This window comes from Pelophylax lessonae (assembly GCF_965119305.1).
Source record: "Pelophylax lessonae genome assembly, chromosome: 2".
NCBI lineage: Eukaryota > Metazoa > Chordata > Amphibia > Anura > Ranidae > Pelophylax > Pelophylax lessonae.
Window position 1 is genome coordinate 203558264 of NC_138769.1, and position 18804 is coordinate 203577067.

The following is an 18804-nucleotide window of genomic DNA, read 5'->3' on the forward strand; positions in this document are numbered from 1 at the left end:
CCTCCTGAGTCAGTGGCAGTGAGTCCCTGTGGGTGTGCAACGCTCCTTCTTTCTGCTACAGCAGTGTGGTGCCACTGGTACAGCGGTGGGGGGGGGGGGGGATTTTCAGTGATTTTTCCAGATTTTGCTAGCGGTCCCCAGATTAATGGAGTCCCTGGAACATGTGTCACCACCTGACCCACTCTCAGAAGCTGTGGGACCCTCTGGGTCTCAGTCCAGCCTGGTGGCCATGACGTTGGTCCTGCAGTCACTGGTGTCCAAAGTTGAAGTGACCCTTCAAAATAGGCCTAGCAAAAAGCGCCCCCCCCCCCCGCCTTCACCTGCATCCTCTGCCTCCTCAGATTCTGAGGTTAATGTGGGGACGCAAGTCAACCCACCGGGTCTGCATTCACACAACCTGAGGGCTCTATGGCTGCGTATGAAAAGGCGCTTGTGGAGGCACTGATTGTATTGAAAGCCAGGTACTGAGGGACAGAGGGTTGTTTGGATTTGGTAATTCCTACACTGTTGAAAGCTTGGATATCTACTTCTAGGACGATTTATCGAGTTTGGAGGGCGTACTTTACTTGGTGTGAGTCTCGGGGGGGGGTGTCGCTTTCCTTTTCAGTGTCCCGTCTGCTGGAGTTTCTACAAAGAGGTGTAGATCAGCGCTTGGCCCTGGGCACCATCAAGGGCCAAATTCCCGCTGTGGCAATCTTCTTTCAGCATCCGTTTGACCACAAATTCCTTGGTTCTCACTTTCGTTCAGGGGGTACGCCACCTAGCTTCTCTGGTAAGGTCCCCGGTGCCTCCAGGGGACCTCAATTTGGTACTGTCGGTTCTTGAAAAACCGCCTTTTGAAAATATTCATGAACTTCCTCTGCTTACTTTGTAAGAGAAGGTGGCTTTTTTGGTGGTTATTATTTGTGCACACAGGTTATACGAGTTGTCTGCGTTGTCCTGTCGGTCACCTTACCTGGTAGTTCACAGGGACAAAGTGGTGCTACGTCCCTGCTAGTCGTTCCTTCCTAAGGTCGGGTTTCCACTTAAATTAGGATATTGTGTTGCTTTCCTTGTGCCCTAAGCCTAAATATCCTAAAGAAATTGCCTTGCATTTCCTGGATGTGGTTCAGGCAATCAGGGTGTACCTGGTGGCGACTACGTTGATTCGAAAATCAGATTTCTCTTTGTCCTTATGGATGGCTCTCGTAAGAGGCAGGCCGCATTTTCTGCGACCATTTCCCGATGGATCAGGCAGACGGTGGTGCAGTCCTATTCCATCAAGGGTCAGGTTCCTCCTTTCCCTGTTAAGGCGCATTCTACGAGGGTGCTATGTGCCTCCTGGGCCTTCCGTCATCAGGCGTCAGTGGTCCAGGTTTGCAAGGTGTTCACCTAGTCGTCTGTGCACACATTGACAAAGTTTTACAAGGTGGATGTACTCGCATCTGCGGATGATGCTTTTGGCCGCAAAGTTTTGCAGGCTGCTGTTGCAGAGGCTCCTGCCTCTTGAGGGTATATTTTTCTTTGCTAGGTGAGCTTCAGTTGTTCCTGATTGAGCTCCTGGTTTACCTGGTTGGCTATGTTTTAGCCCTTTTGGGAAATATGTTTATTCCTGTGTTTTTTCTCACCCCTCATGTTGACACTGCTTTGGGACGTCCCAAGGGTCAAAGAAGATATGGAGCTTTGTCCATCAATGAACGAAGGAGAAAACAACTGGATTTTCTCTTACATCCTCTGACAGTCGCCGCCCGTTCAGTTAGCCTTCATGAGTGGGTAATGCGCCTCTGCAGGAGTAGGCTAGGCAGTGAAAAGTTTAACAAACAAAAGCTTTTACACATAACACACCTCTAGGGGGCTGTTCCTCAGCTATTACCCATCAGCCACTAGGAGCTGCTCTTAAGTTTTATGCTGCCTAGTGTAGGAGTAGGACATAGGCTTACATGCTAGGACCAATGTCTCAGTTTTTTTCTCTTTTTTTCTTTGCAAAAAGTTTTTTTTTTAATTTCTTTCCTCACTCACTATCGCTAGTTAGTCAGAAGGATCTCTGGAGGACTACAAGCGACAGCAGAGCTGGGCCTTGCACTGGATAATATAGATCCTTATGGAGTCCCAGCCTGCCAATGAGCGTCGCAGGTCATTGGTGCACCCTGGCCTCGCAACGACAGTGCCCCTGAGGACAGGGGCGAGCCTGCGGAGAATCCATCTTTGCTGGGATGTCTCAACTCCGAAACGTCCTGTTTTGCTAGCATCCCTTCCTGGTTGCTCAGGGTGGGAGGTGTTCCGTGTCGGAGCGGAGCCCGCAATCCGTGGTATGGTGAGTGATACAACCCCCGTGTCCCCGGGACAGTTATATGGAGGTCGTGGGCCCACTCCTAGAGGAAGGCAGAAAAAACGTGGTGCACACTGCCTGGATGGGGGGGATGTGGGGGCTTGTTGTATGTCTGGGGGTGCCTCTGAGGTGTCCCCGCAGTGGCCAGGTCCCTGGATTTCTGCTAATTTGGCGTCGTTCGTTTGGCCGCCATTTTGGGTGAGGGCAGGCTATCTGGCCTCATTGTATGGGCAGCAGCCATTTTCTCACTGTGGGCGCCGGTTTGGGCGCCATCTTTGTTGTGGGCAGCCACCTAGTAAGGGCGTCGGCCATTTTGTGAGTGCTTCCTCCCATTTACTTTCAATTGGCACTCATTGTATTGTGGCTTAGGGCATGAATTGGCCTCTAGTGCGGGCGGTCGCTTCTCCCTTCACTGCAGCAGCGTGTGTGAGGTGATAGTGTATACTGTGTCACTGTGGGGCTGATTTTTGGCATTTTTTCTGGGTTTTTTTTCCTGCAAAATGGCTCTTTCCCTGTTGCGTCGCATCACGCATATGCTGGCGGTGCCTAAGCGGTTTGCTTATCGTTATCCCTTTGCGGATGCTGTGGGTAATTGTTGGACGGTGTCAATGTAGGTGGATCGCACGGTTTCTGGGTTGAATGCATCCACGTGGGTGCCCGTGGAGGACTCCCCGGTGTTCACGGATCCGGCGTAGAGGCGCGTGGAGCCACTTTCCCGCCACATGTGTTTGGTGGCAGGCTCCCTGCTCGAACCTAGGTTCACTTCGGTGATAGTTTTCTCAAGCTGTCACGGAATGGTCCAGTGTGCTTAGGTGCGCCTTGGTGGCTCAGGTGGTCTCTCTGACTGCCCTTTGCCTGGGGACTCACATGGCCCAGGCTGTGGTGTACCTTTGTGCTGTGGCCTTGGAGCGAGACTCCTCTGATCGCTCGGTTCCTGCGGTTGGGGTCGCAATCCAACGCTTTTTTGTGGCTGGACGTTGGGTCCCTTGAATGGGTATTCAGTTTCTTGGGAATGCCTTAGATGCGTTGCTCACAGGTCTTACGGGTGGTGTGGGTACCCTTTGGCCCCATACCTCTAAAGGTGAAATCTCCCCTCGCCAGGCGGGTTCCTTCCTTCACTTCGAGGTCCCCTTCGTGCCTTAGGGGCGCGGGAAAGAGGTAACTCCTTCAACGCCTCAGGCGGTCGCAGGAAGCCATGGTTCGGGAAGCCCATGACCGGTCAATCTGGTTCGGCTGCCCGGTCCTCCTCCACCTGAGGGACGCACTCACCCCTTTCAGGGGTGGGGGGGCCGTCTGCGTTACTTTTCGGGAACCCTGGTTGTCCCTAATTTAGGACAGGTGGGTTCACGAACTGCTTCATTCAGGGTGCGAGCTCGAGTTTCGTTCTCGCCCCACAAACAGGTTTACTTCCTTCAAATCTCAATGTGTTTCCCGATCGATTGCATGATCTCATGGGAGGTGGTGCGGGAGATTCTCGTCCTAGGAGTCATTGTGCCAGTCCCAGGTTTCACGGGTTATATTCCAACCTGTTCATGATTCCCAGGTGAGAGGGAAAAGTGCGTCCGTTTCTTGACCTCAAGTCTCTAAACCGTTTGTAGGAAAAGGGGGGAGGTTTCCAGCCTTGTCTAAATAAGGCAAGGATGGAACCAAAGGGGATTTAAATGTGCCACATATGTACATACGTTTTTTCCAAATTCAGTCCATATTTAAAATTTATAAAAAAGTTTGTTTATTGAACAAATATGTAAAAGGTAGACAAACATTTACATTCATTACAGTTTGGAACACATATACAATACATTGAACATAATACTTGTTGCTGGAACTACGCGTTTCGCTGTGAGTGCTTCCTCAGGCTCCAGCTGTTTCAAAGTATTCTTAATAAATATAAACAATCCTTGTTTTTGATGTAGATGTATTCAATCAGATTGTCCAGTGTATGTGTATGTTAGTACAAGGGGATCTCAAAGAGGGAAGAAGAGCAATCCGTTATACCACAAAGGAATTATTCATTCGCATTGATTTGAGATGGAAAGAGGAGAAAAGGGGAGGGGGGGGGGGGGAAGGAAAGGTAATTTCCTTCCGAATCACTATGAGTGTGCAAACACCCAAAACCAGGTATATATGCACAAGAAATAAATCTATCCAAAACCTCAGTGAAATATTTGAGAGTTTTTAGGGGTTTCCCAAATCTTAGGAGAATATAGGGATACGTTTCATATGGATGTATATTCCTTATGGTTTAGAGGAGGTGAAGCCATCCTTAACCTGAATATTATTGCAAGTCATCCGCAGTATAAAAGGTTCGTCCAAAGGTGCTCTAGCATCGATCGGTGCGCCATGCAAGTCTCTAAACCGCTTTTGGGGGCATCGTTGAGTCCAGGGGGCTTCTGGTCTCCATCGACTAAAAGGGTGCGTGTCTGCACATCCCTTTCTACGGAGGTCCTCAGCCTTATCTCCGCTTCGCAGTGGCCGAGGTTCATTTTCTATTTGTGGCATTACCCTTTGGTCTCGCTTCGGCTCCCAGGGTAATCACCAAGGTTTTGGCTCCGGTGCTGGCTTTGCTGTGCGTGAAGGGGGTTACGGTTCTCGGTTTTCTGGACGACCTCCTGTTGTGGGCGGGCTCGTGTGCCACTCTGTCAAGCGATCTACAGACGTGTTTCAGGCGCTCCAGGAGTTCGGGTGGACCATCAACTTTCAGGTGTCGCCACTGACCCCGTCAGTTGGTCTCGGCTGCCTGGGGTTGGTCCTGGACTCTGCTTACGCAAGGTTTTTTCTCTCAGGGTAGGAATATTTCCATCCCTGTGGGGCGGGATTGGGTCCTTCAGGGACAACTATCTCTCCTCTCTACGGGCCTGAGGGAGGTCACTGGGTCTGCTGGTTTTGGCCTTCGAAGCCATTCTGTTTGCTTAGTTCCCAATAAGCTCTCTGTCAGGGGATATCTTCGAGCCCCCTCACGAGGGTGGACTTTTCGGGGTGGCTCCTGTCACCCGTTTTGGCACATGGCAAATCTTTTCTGCCTATGCTGGGGACAGTGCCCCCATGCTTTGTGCCAGGGAGACGTGGTCGGCGGAGCAATTAAGCAATTAAGTTCTTCTTGTTCCCTTGGACGGATCGGATCAGAGTCGCCAGGTTCGTGTTTCACTCAGACAACGCCGCGGCAGAGGCTTTTGTCAATCGCCAAAGGGGGCACCGAGGGTGCCCGGGCGGCCCAGGCGGTGGCTGAGGTCCTGTCTTGGACAGATTTGCGCTTTCCAGCTTTTCGGCTGTTCACGTTCTGGGAATGGTGCACTGGCAGATGGACTGTCTTCGTTGCCAGTCCATGGACCAGGGGGAATGGTCCCTGCATCCGGGGGTGTTTCGCCTCCTGTGTGCCCAGTGGGGGTCTTCGGACGTGGTTTTGTTTGCATCTCGTCTTAACATGGAGGTGGGAAGGTTTGTGGCCGGAACCCGTGGTCCTCTGGCAGTCGCCACGGACACGTTGGTGGCAGCCTTCCCTCTGATTCGACTGCCGTCCAGGTTCCTCCGTTGATGAGGTCGGAACAGGTTCAAGTATCTCTGGTGGCCCCTGACTGGCCTTGTCGGTCTTGGTACGCAGACCTTAGGGAAGATGGTTGTCGAGCCGCCCTGGCGGCTTCCGCTGTGAGACGTTCTACTGTCTCCGGAGGCCGATATTCCGTCCTGTTGTACAGTCTCTGGCCTTGACGGCATGGCTGTTAAAAGCCAAGTTTTTGAGAGTATAGGGTCTCTCGGATGCTGTTGTTCTTGCTTACTGAAGGCTCGGACAGCTAACTCCAGGCAGTTTTACCATCGTACCTGGAAGGCGTATATTGCCTGGTGTGAGTCGCAAGGGTTTCATCCACGCTCCTTTTCGGTAGCGAGGGTTTTGGCCTTCCTGCAGGAAGGTGTGGATTGGCGCTGGGGATGGTCGTGGGTCAGTTGTCGGCCTTTACCAGTTTTCATCCAGCGTCCCTTGGCGACTAATTCCTTGATTCACACCTTTACTCAAGGGGTGCGTCGTCTGGCTCCCCTGCAGAAGGCTCCCTTGCTTCCGTGGGGACTGACTTTGGTTTTTTTGTCCATTTTTCTTACGACTGTCTCCCTTTAAGGACATCAGAGAACAGGCTCTGCCTGTGTTGTTCCAGAAAGTTTTCTTTCTGGTGGCTGTCACCTCTGTTCGCAGAGTGTCGGTATTGGCGGCTCGGTCTTGCGGTCGCCTTCTTTGGTCGGTTGTAGATAACGGGGTCCGGCGACCCACTCAGTCTTTTCTTCCTGGTGTCTGCTTTCCACCTCATCGTTGTTTCTTCCGTTGCTTCCGCCTCGGGCGTAGCCCAAGCATCCCAAGGACAGTTGTCCTGTGTTCCTTGCATGTGATCCGGGCGGTCAGGTTTTTGCCTGTCTGCCACGGAGTCTTTTGGGAAGTCTGATTCCATTTGTCCTCCCGAGGGTGTTCAGCTGCGTCCACTGCAGTTTCTTCCGGTTTGGATCGGACAGACTTTGGTTTTGGGCCTCTTCCCTATAGGCTCCGGTGCCCCCCTTTTTCCTATGAGGGCACGTTCTACTAGAGCCGTCATTGCCTCTTGGTCTTTCCGCCATCAGGTTTCCTGTGGCTGAGGTGTGTGTAGCGGCGACGTGGTCGTCTGTGCGCACTTCACAAAATTCTACTGAGTTTTGTGCGCGGCGGTTGTTTTGCAGAGACGTGTGTTTCTGTCTCTTCTTGGGGTATATTTGTCCAGGGTTGGCTCCTGTTAAGCTTTTGTTGCCCTGTTGGCTCAGTTTTTTCGACTCTGGCCTGGTTGCATGTTGCCTTTTCTTGGTTGCGTCTTCCCACCCCTCACACCTGCACTGCTTCGGGACATCCCACTTGTAAAGGCTAACTGAACGGGCAGCCACTGTCAGAGGACGTAAGAGAAGATAGAATTTTTGTAAGAAGTTACCGTAGAATTCTTTTCTCTGAGTCCTCTGACAGTCGCCGCCCCCGCCCCTCTTCTTTTTGGAGTTGATCGTTTTCATGTACTGCTTGCTACAAAACTGAAGAGCAGCTCCTAGTGGCTGATGGGTAATAGCTGAGGAACAGCCCACTAGAGGTGTGTTATGTGTAAAAGCTTTTTGTTTGTTAACCTTTTCACTGCCTAGCCTACTCCTGCAGAGAGGTGCATTACCCACTTGTGAAGGCTAACTGAATGGGCGGCGACTGTCAGAGGGCTCAGAGAAAAGAATTTTACGGTGAGTTCTTACAAAAATTCTATTTTTGTCTTACCATAAAATCCTTTTCTCTGATGTTCATTGACGGACACAGCACCCACCCCTCTGTTGAGTTGGGTTATGTATTCTTCTGACACTGCTTGTTACAAAACTGAAGTCATAGAGCAGAAAGTGGAAGTATACCCCCTAGGATTTTTTTCACCTAGTGTACTATTCCTATGGATGGCAGCATAACCAAGGGTCAAAGAAGATATGGAGCGGTGTCCGTCAATGAACATCAGAGAAAAGGATTTTACGGTAAGACAAAAGTTCAGTTTTTACTGTGGTTTTACTTGCTTATGGCACCAATACACTCTGCATCTGTATGCTACTTACATATAGGAGACTCTATCTTTAATTTGTCATCTGTATTTGCATACTTTCTGTACATAATACATAATTCAGATGTTGAAAATATTGATAATTACAAGGATTTTGTTTTACAGGTGACAATTAACACAGTGAAGAGGATAACCGCAGCATTCTCACTAATTGGATGGTAAGAAATGCTCCTGTAACAGCGAACCAAGAGTGGGGTAGCAGCTTTTTTTGTTGTTGTAAACCTTAGGTTTAATATCTTAATGTTACAGAAATGATCATAACCAGGTGGTTGATAATGCTGTACATTGTCAAAGATGTACATATTGTGTGACACCCCCAACTGCCAGCAAGAAGTTACATGGATCTCCCACAGAGATGGTGGGACAATAACATTTGCACCACAACAAGGTGCGCTTCAACTCATTTATTTTCACAATTGAAGATGTGTTGCATAAGGTAGTCCATTCATTCAGCAAGTGGTTAGAAAATATAAAAATATAAATATTGCTTTGTTTTCAAATGTGCAGCACTTGGGTAACCAATTAGGGCCCTTTCACACAGGGGGGACCGATCAGGTCTTTCTGTCAGTTTTTCAGGCAGACCAGATCGGACCCTCCAGTCTCCTGTATGGAGCAGCGGGTGTCAACGGACATCTAAACTAATCCTGTCCACTAAATATAAACCAATGGGGATCCGTTTCCCAACCATCTGGTGCATCTAATTGGATGGCAGTTGGATGTAAATGGACAGGTGGTCCGTTTACATCCGACCGCCCATAGAGGAGAGTGGGCTGTGTCTGTGTCCACTATGCTCAGCCAGCAGGGATCAGCGGACATATTCCCCACTGAGGCACCAATGGAGCCCGCTCTGTGTGTAAGGGGCCTTAATTATATGAACAGCTATTAACTAATGTATTACTTTATAAAGCTTGAATTTAAAAAGATTTTCCTTTTAGATTCTCTAGGCCTGATGCAATGATGCTGACATTTTACCTAGTGCTAAAGTTTATGCGAGGTGACAAGGCATTGTAGACATATTTGAGAATCCTTTCTGGCATGTACAGTGTAGAAAATGCTGTCAGGCTTGTGTAATCCTCAGCTAGTAGTGTTGAATGTCAGGGTATTCTAATTTGTACAACTATAGGCACCTTCATAAGCAGACACCCCTAATGGCAGTTTTAGAATTCTTACCAGCATGTAAAATATATGTGAACTGTGTGCGCGTGTTATTCCCCAACAAGAAGAACCTGTATTTTTTTAGTGTAAGGTGGGTAGGTATGGCAAGTTCATGAAAAAGAAAAAACTGGCTCAATAACCTTTCAACAACAGCCATTTCTAGAAGAACCTTCAGCTGCCTACTTTTTTGTCTAAAAGTGGCTATATTTATTGATTAGTTGTTGAGGCTAGGTTCACACCTGTCTGGCCGTGCCGGCCGTGGTTTGCGCGGGCATGATAGCCCATTCATTTGAATAGGTTGTTGTGCTTGCGACATGCAGGTAAGAAGTCCCTATTTTTAAAATCACATCCTGCACAGGAACCGAGGGTCCCAGTATAGGTACAATTTCCAGTGCGGGCAGCATACCATTAGAACTAATGGCACCCGCCCATGGGTCCCCTAATTTTCTGTGTGGGTGGTTGTTGCTGCCGGTAGTTTTACGGGTCCCACAGCGACACTGCCCACACAGATGTGGACTTAGTCTGATTGTACTTCCAGCATACCTTCTGAGGGCAAAGCACTTCCTACTCAGTACTTAAGGAAAAAGTTCGGGGTATATAAAAACAAAAACCTCTATACTCACCTCTATGCTGATGCAGCAGGTGTCCCATGTTGGTCCAGGAACTGTGCGATCACATGACTGCAGATTGCTCAATTCTCAGTAAGCTTGGAGCAGTGTCTTGTCATTTACTGCTGTCCACTCTGCTTCTCCAGCACTGGAATAGAGAGGGGGCAGGTGCAGCTGGCTATGACCCTCAGCTGTGTGCTGAGAGGCGGAGCCAGCTGTCAATCAGGCGTCTGGGTGGATCCTAACAATATGGTCAGAATCCTTCCTAGAGCATCTCTGCCACTCTAGCTGATAGCAGGCAACAGCCCACTCTCAGGCTGACTCTGGGTCACAGGAGAGCAAAAGTAAGTGCACTCCTGTGATCCCCACGAAGTATAGCCAAAAAAGCTTTGGCGAGAATTCTCTTTTAAAGTATATTTAAAGCCAAAATATTTTTCATTTTAGGAAACTTTTAATGCTCTCTAGGATTTTTCACCATTTGTGTCCTAATCTAGAGATTTCCGTTCACTCCCTGCCCTGCACACCCGCCTTTTTCAAACAGTGTTCTTCAGGGGCACTGTGGCAAAATGCCTAAAGATGACCCCAAATTACCCAAAGATTATCAAAAAGCCAGTGGGTGGTTTCAACTTTTTTTTTTCTGTGTTACATAACACCCCTGTTTTGAATTGTGGAGCATTACATACTTGAGTACCACGCGGGTTAGCTGCTGGCATCCTAACAACCAATGACACCATAGGTTGATAAGGAGCACACCAAACATCTCTACAGTGTCATTTGTTTGCCTCTCTCCGATCACACTGTGGTCAAGTTATCTGTGTGAGAGAGAGAACATGAGAGAGAAAAGAAATGCTGGAACACTAGTCAACACCAGTGTCCAAAGGTATATTTACTTTGTAAAAATAAATCACCTCTAATGTTGGGTGTCCTATGTGTATGGATGCTGCTGCATTATGTAAAACTATTAGTTTATTTTTTTCACATTTTAGAATGATGTGTCGTGAGGTTTTGCATACTTTTAAAAGGTGCCTTAACTGAAAAAAGATGAGAAACACTGCTATAGACACAACAGAAAGTAGAAAAAAAGAAATCTCTCTAAAGTGAAGGAAATCCCCTCTTAGATAGTTGACACTATAACAAGTGTCCCTATTGGAAGATTTACACTGGTGACAACTCCAAATTTTCGATTTTTCTACACTTTTAGGCCTATTGTCAATGACACCGGAATAAAGACAGCATCAGGGAAAGCTACAGTATATTTGCACTTTAGATATGCAGGTTTTGCTTTCTGTTTTGTAGTGCTGCTTAAAGAGTAACTTTTGTTGAGAAAGAGAAAAACAATCCACTCTGGGTGTTTAGAGCCCATGCACACAGGGGCGACACGACTTGCCGGGGCGACCTGTGAAGTCGCGGTGCACAGCGTGCACCGAGACCTCGGCGCGACATGCTCGGACTTCATATCATTGATGTCTATGCAAGTCGCCTCCAGGTCGCCCCAAAGTAGTACAGGACCCTTTTTCTAAGTCGGAGCGACTTGTGTCGCTCCTGTTAGAACGGGTCCTGTGCTAATCAATGGCAGGCGACCCACCTCGACTTGTCAGGGGACAAGTCGCGCTAGTGTGAATGGGGACTTAATGAACATTGCAAGGATTTTAACAAACTTTGTTGCAGTTCTGCCTGTTTCTGCTCTGAGGGACAGTTTTTTTTCTGCTTAGTCAGGAGTGAGGACCTAGTTCCCTGTTGGGATCTCTGGTCCTGGCATTTTTTTCCTTGTTACTGACATTTTTTCTCCCGTTTTTTTTTTTCCCTGTGATATCTACAATCAACTGCCGGGTTGGGCGACAGGCTCAATAGCTAGATCCAGTTGTTCCCCCAGTCTGGCCAGCGAGCATGCACAGACCAGAGCTCTGCGCTGGGTCAGCCTCGACAAAGCCCCACTGGATGGGGGGGGGGGGGCTGGCCTGCGAGTTAAACTCCTCGCAAGATCGCATATGACCGGGTCTGGGCTGTTCCTCCTGGCTGACAGCCCCCATTTCAATAGTGAGGAGGTTTTGTCTGGAGTGGTGCCCGCCTTGTTCCTGGTATGGTGAGTACAATGCCCCCCTCTCCCCCTAGATGTGGTTTGGTGGTACGGTCAGACCGGCGGGTTCCTCTCTTTTCCCTCAGACCCCCCCTTTGTTTTGGTGGTCCCTTTGGGCCATCTTGGTACCCCCCCTCTCTGGGGTAGCGCAGTGGGTTGGCAGGTGAATGAGGCTTGTGTGCTGTACCGATGGGGGGTGGGGGGGGGGTGGGGACTGGTGGGCATGCCGCCGGCGGGACAGACTTCACAGCTGGGGTGGGCGCTGACTGCTGTTTGTGGTCCTGTGCCCGGAACCCCCTTTCAATGTGGCTGTGGCCTGGGCTCCAGGGATCCCCTCTGGGGCCCTGGGAGCCTCAAGGGCGCCACTTGTGGCATCCATTTTGCTGTGGTCGGCACCATTGTATTGGGGCCTATGTGATTTTCTATGCTGGTGGCCATGTTCATGTAATCCGGCAGCTTTTTTGGTTGGTCTGGCATGCATTAGGAGCGGCGGCCATGACAGTGTCAGGGCTTCTTCTTTTCCGCTGGTTTTGACTGCTGAGTTTCCTTTTCCCCTGGATACTGCATGTTGATACTGGCTATCTCTGGTGCAGACCAGTGCTACTCTGGTGGAGTGGTGAGTTCTGGTTTGGTCCCTCCCTTTCTCTGCTGCAGGTTGGGGGTGCTTTGCCTTTAGGTACCCCTGTGGTGATACATGTACAGTGGGTGAGTCCCCCAGTGGTGCTAGACACTTTTTTTTTTGCTGGTGGGTTACCCTTTTACCTTATGGAGTCTCAGGAGCATGTTTCCCCACCTGACCCCCTCTCAGAGGCAGCAGATTCCTTAGGGGCCCCAGCCCTCTATTGATGCACTGGCGGTCCTGGAGACCTTTGTTTCCCAGGCGGAGGTGGCCTTTGGGAGGCGGGCTAGCAAAAAGCATTTCCCGCCCCCCCCTGCCTCATCTGCCTCGTCAGATCCTGAATCTGGCTCTGCCACCGCGGACGTGAGGATTTGATTCCTCCACTCCTGTAGCTGCGCACGAGAAGGCGCTGGTTGACACACTGATTACATCTGTGCGAGAGACATTAAAGATGGAGGATGCAGCTGAAGCGGCTGCGGAGGGGGCCATCCCACAAGCCATCTTGCACGGCAAAGGTATTCCCTTATCCCTCCTATTTTCACAAAGTTGTCTATATAGGTTCGGAGTGTCCAAAACGTCAGGTTGGGTTCCTAATCGCTTTGCGGTGAGGTACCCCTTTGAAGAGTAACTCCTCAAGAAGTGGACTGTTCCACCCGTGGTGGACCCTCCTGTCTCCAGGTTGAATAAGGCAACCATATTTGGTGTCGCACACACTAACTGAGTGGGCTAAACTTTTGCGCCATGATCTAGTGGGTGAGCAGTTTCTTTCTGCCTTTGCTGAGTTGGTGGGCCAATTAGTCCAGGGGCTGCAGTTTTTCTGTGATGCCTCTTTGGACGTGGATCCCTTGATTCCTAAGCTATCTGTTTTGGCAGTGGTGCTTAGGCGTGTATTGTGGCTTAGGTGTTGATTTGCAAACCAAACCTCTAAGAAAGCTCTTACTGATTTGCCCTTTCAAGGCGATCACCTGTTTTGGGCTAACCTGGATGACATCATTAGGAGTCTTATTGGGGGATGTGTACCTTTCTTCCACAGTCTGGGAGGGGGAAAGAACTCGTCGCAGATGCAGTCCTTCTTTCTCTGAACACAAAAAGTTTTTTTGTCCCCCAAGGTCCACTGACAAGGGTTCAAAGTCTTTCAAGCCCTTCTCAGGAGGTTTGCAGGGCCTGTTGCTTAAGAGAGTGACTGTCCCGGTTCCGATATTGAAACGGTTTCAAGCATTTTGTGCAAACCTGTTTACAGTCCCAAAGAAAGAGGGCAAAGTTCGTCTGATTCTGGACCTCAAGGCCCTGAATTGCTTTGTGCGGGTACACAATTTCAGAATGGAGTCCATTCGCACGGTGATGTTATCCCTACATCAGGGGGAATTTCTAGCCTCTATCTATATTGAAGATGCTTACTTGCACATTCCAATATGTGCAAGACACCAGCATTTCCTCCGATTTGCTGTAATCAGAGGAGTACGAAGGTGTTGGCCCCGGTTCTGGCGTTTCTACGTCAGCAAGGGATTGCTCTGCTGGGTTACTTGGACGACCTCCTCCTCTTGCGAGCAGAGTCCTCATCTGCGTTGATGGATGATGTGGAGATCACTATACAGACCTTGAAGGAGCTCAGTTGGCTTCTAAACCAGTGTTTCTCAACTCTGGTCCTCAGGGTGCACTCACAGGCCAGGTTTGCAAGAAAACTGAAATACATCACAGGTGATATCATATGCTGCTCAGTTATTGCAGTATTCTAGTCTGCATCTCCCCAAGGCAATACTTAAAATCTGGCCTGTTAGTGTGCCCTGAGGACCGGAGTTGAGAAACACAGTTCAAAACTACCAGAAGTCTACACTGATTCCATCCAGAAAATTGGATTATCTAGGTCTGACTCTGGATTCAGCTCTGGCCAGAGTGTTTCTTCCTCTGGAAAAACTCCCAGAAGTTGCATGCTGCGCTTCATCTATTGCTGTCCAACAGGTTGTCCTCCCTCCGGACTTGCATGCCTGTGCTGGGCCTGATGGTGTCTACCTTTTTGAGGGGGTTCCGTTTGCACAGTTCCATATGAGTTCCCCCCCAGAGTGAGATCCTTGTGAAATAGGACAAGTTTCCAACAATCAGATCCGACTGAGCCGGGAAACCAAGTCTTTTCTCCACTTGTATTGGACAGTGCTCACTACTGATTCCAGCCTGTTCGGGTGGGGAGGTGCCTTGGGACTGTGCTCCGCTGAGGGTTGTTGGACGCTGGAGGAATCCAGACTATCCATCAATGTCTTGAAACTTCGGACTTTGCCTGGATCACTGGATGGATCGGCTCCGGGAGCTTGTGGTTTGGATCCAATGCCATGGCAGTGGCTTATGTCAGTCACCAGGGCGGAACAAAAAGTGTGTTGGCGGATCTGGAAACAGCCGGCATTCTCCGGTGGGCAGAACTCTTTGCGGCCCTTTCCACTGTACACATTCCAGGAGTGGAAAATTGGCATGTGGTCTATCTCAGTCGGCAGGCGTTGGACCAAGGGGAGTGATCCCTTCATCCCTACGGGTTTAATCTGATATGTCTGCAGTGGGGCACTCCCAAGGTGGACCTGTTGGTGTCTCGGCTCAAGAGAAAGCTACTGAGGTTTGTGGCAAGGTCACGGGAACCTCTGGTGGACGCCACAGACGCTCTGGTGGCCCCGTGGGGCCAGTATCCTCTGATCTACGCCTTCCCTCCTCTCAAGCTTCTTCCGTGGCTTTTGCGCAGGATTGAGGCCGAAGAAATTCTGGTCATTTTGGTGGACCCAGATTGGCCTCGCGGGTCTTGGTATGCCTACCTGGTGCAATTGGTCGCTGATGTCCCTTGGAGCCTGCCTCTCAGGGAGGACCTGCTTGTACTGTATATGCTAAAAATATTATTTTTACTTAATTTTATTCCCCCATGAAAGTGACGTTACCCTTGAAACCAATGATATTATTGATGGGATGTCTGGTAAAATATAGGGATTTCTTTATCCTTCTTCTCTAACATTAGTACATTTACATACAATCAGTTTAACCACTTCCCACCTGGGCCAATTCTGAAACTTAGCTCCTACATGTAAAAATCAACTTATTTTTTGCTACAAATTACTTGGAACCCCCAAACATTATCTATTTATTTTTTTTTTTTTTTTTACAGAGACCCTATAGAATAAAATGGTGGGTGTTGCAATTTTTAATGTCACATGGTATTTGCGCAGCGTTTTTTCAAACGCAATTTTTTGGGAAAAAAACACTTATGAATTTTAAAAAACAAAACACTAAAGTTAGCCAATTTGTTTTGTATAATGTGAAAGATGATGTTATGCCAAGTAAATAGATGCCTAACATGTCATGCTTTAAAATGACGTCTACCCGTGGAATGGTGGCAAACTACGTTGCCTAAAAGTCTCCATAGACGACGATTTAAAAGCCTCTACAGGTTACTAGTTTAGAGTTGCACAGGAGGTCTGGTGCTAGAATTATTACTCTCGTTCTGACGTTCGTGACAATACCTCACATGTATGGTTTGATCGCTGTTTACATATGCGTGGCGGGAGTAACATATGTGTTCACATTTGCGCGTAAACACAGTGGGACAGGGGCACTTTAAATTTTTTATAATATTTTTTTATTTTATACAAACATTTTTTTCTCACACTTTTTTCGTACTAACTTTATTGCTGTGACAAGGAATGAACAACACAAGGGATGTGATAGCATGGTCCGTGACAGGTCCTCTTTATGGAGAGATTTTGGATCTATTAGACCCCAGATCTCTCCTTTGGCCTCCCATGTAGCCGATAAGACACATATCGGTCTGATTGGCTACTTACCTGGCCACCGGTGGCCAAGTAAACAAAGGGGCGGAACCGGAAGTCACAGACTACTCTTTGTTCCCAGATTCCAGGGTTACAGAGAGAGGGGAAGAACATCAGTACAGGGCAGCCATTGTCGCCGGCCGCATGTCCCGTCCTCCGCGATGGGACCGGAGAGCCCAGGAGAGGCGGCCACGGGAGGGGGGTGATCGAGTGGCTAATTAGCCGCTCAGATCACTTCTGCCTTGTACAGAATCGCCACCTGAACAAAATGATAATGGGATGATGCCTGTAGGTGCAGGCATCATCCCAGTATAACCACTAAAAACTGAAGGGCTTCCATGTACGCCTTGCCGACAGGAAGTGGTTAAATATTGTATTATGATTTTTTTTTCTTTTTAGAGTTTAGAGCGTAGTGTTACTTTACAGTTTAGTAAGGCCTCGTTCACAGGGGCGATTACATCTGTGCCCAGTACAGGGCCATGTTTCACCAGCATGGGTGTTGCGTGCATCCCTGTGCTGTCAGTCCTATTCATGTCTATTGGGACACAGCAGCTGCATGGACTCAGCTGCTGTGTGCTCATTATGATATCCGTATTGGGTGCGTTTGGAGCCGTGCACCCACAAAGATGTAATTTTGGGAGCACGGGCTGTGTTCATGCAGCTGCTTTGTCCCAGTAGACATGAAATGGACTGCTGGCACAGGGATGCACACAATACCTGTGTATCCCTGTGTCAGTAAAATATGGCCCTGCACAGGGCTCAAATGTAATTGCACTGCATGAGCGAGGCCTAAAAATAGTTTACTTGCTCTAATCAAGATGTAAAATTATTTTTGTGTAAAGTGTCATAGTTGTAAACATTGCCTTTTACTCTGTATTTGTTTATTACAGTATCTGTATGCTTGTACTGATCTGGCTGTTTAGAAAATACAACTCCCTGGCGCAGGTAAGACTAAAGAAATTGTCTTTTCTTAATAGTTATCAGCTAAGTTACCTAATAAAATGTGAGTTCCACTCCAGTGTTAATTTCGTTGGTGAAAATACTGTAGTTTGGTCATGGCATCATTTTAGTCAAATGACTATGAGTAAAACTAAATTGAAATTTGATCTCAAAATTAACACTGCACTACCACATAAGACCACTAAGTTGTTGAAACAAATATTTAACCACTTCAGCTCCTGGAGGTTTTACCCCCTTAATGACCAGGCCGTTTATTGCTATACGGCACTGCGTTGCTTTAATTGACAGTTGCGTGGTTGTGCAACGCTGTACCCAAATAAAATTGAGGTCTTTTTTTTCCCACCAGTAAAGCTTTCTTTTGGTGGTATTTGATCACCTCTGCGTTTTTTATTTTTTGTGCTATAGATGAAAAAAGAACCACAATTTTGGAAAAAAAAAAAACAATAAAAAACATTACCAATAAAAAAAAAATAAAAATCTATTTTTTTCATCAATTTAGGCCAAAATAAATTCTTCTACACATTTTTGGTAAAAAAAAAAAAAAAAATCCTAATAAGTGTGTATTGATTGGTTTGGGCAAAAGTTATAACGTCTACAAACTATGGGATACATTTATGGACTTTTTATTTTTATTTTGTATTGTTTTTACTAGTAATGGCGGCGATCAGCGATTTTTAGCGGGACTGCGACATTGCGGCAGACAAATCTGACACTAAGTGACACTTTTTGGGGACCAGTGGCACTAATACAATTATCAGTGCTAAAAAATGCACTGTTACTGAATAAATGATACTGGCAGGTAAGGGTTAACACTAGGGGTGATCAGGGGGATAAGTGTGCTCCTAGGGAGTGCTTTCTAACTGTGTGGGGACTGGATGTTCTAGAGGAAAAGGGAGATCTACAAGATCTCTCTCTTCCTTTGTAACAGAACAGCGGTCTGCCTTGTTTACATAGGTAGACCACCGATCTGTCATTCCACAGGACAATCAGTGGGTCCCGGCGGCCATCACAGCCGCCAGACCTGCTGATTGGCTCCCGCTGTGTCCTATCCAGTGAAACCCCTAAACCCCGCCCCCCGGAAAACCCGTGCACAAAATCACCTACAGCTGGGCCACCCTGCCGCAGTATATATGCGGATGCGGTGGGCGGTTCGGAAGTGGTTAATGTTGGTAATATATTCAGTTAATATGTGCAATGGCATATTTTCAAGTTGCACTTCTGTTTGTCAAAAAGCAATATTTTTGTTTGTTAGTAAAACTGGGTTTTTATTGATTTTCAAAAAGTTATATATCACAACAGCTAAATCTGTGTCTGTAGTGCATGTTCAAACTCTAATACCATAAATTAAGACGTAAAGTTAGATTTGTACTCTAGTAATACAATATGTTTTACAAATCTAGAGAAATGCTGAAATAATGCATTTTCAATTTAACTAAAACCATTAGATTTTAGTCAACTAAAATAAGTCTAATGGGCCATACGCACTATACAATTGTCTTTAGATTGTTTCCTTTAGATTTACCAAAACCTTATAATATGAGGTCAAACCTAAACACTTTAAATTCGTATGCAATCAGGCAGGCCCTTGCACTGCATAGTTGAAGGTAAATCTAAAGGAAATCTAACAACAAAAGTTATATAGTGTGTATCCAGCTTTAAACTAAAACAATTCAGATGACTAAAACTAAAATGGCA

The 18804-nt window shown here is 47.7% G+C and overlaps 1 protein-coding gene across 1 annotated transcript in view; it reads left to right on the forward strand.

Annotated features, from left to right (window-relative positions):
- Positions 1 to 18804, forward strand: part of LOC309545976 (cyclic AMP receptor-like protein A) — a 1007699-nt gene that overhangs the window by 84574 nt on the left and 904321 nt on the right. Inside the window, exons 2-3 of the mRNA XM_082245442.1 lie at positions 7999 to 8051; positions 17040 to 17094. Coding sequence (XP_082101568.1) covers positions 7999 to 8051; positions 17040 to 17094 — 108 coding nt within the window. The remainder of the gene's footprint in view (positions 1 to 7998; positions 8052 to 17039; positions 17095 to 18804) is intronic.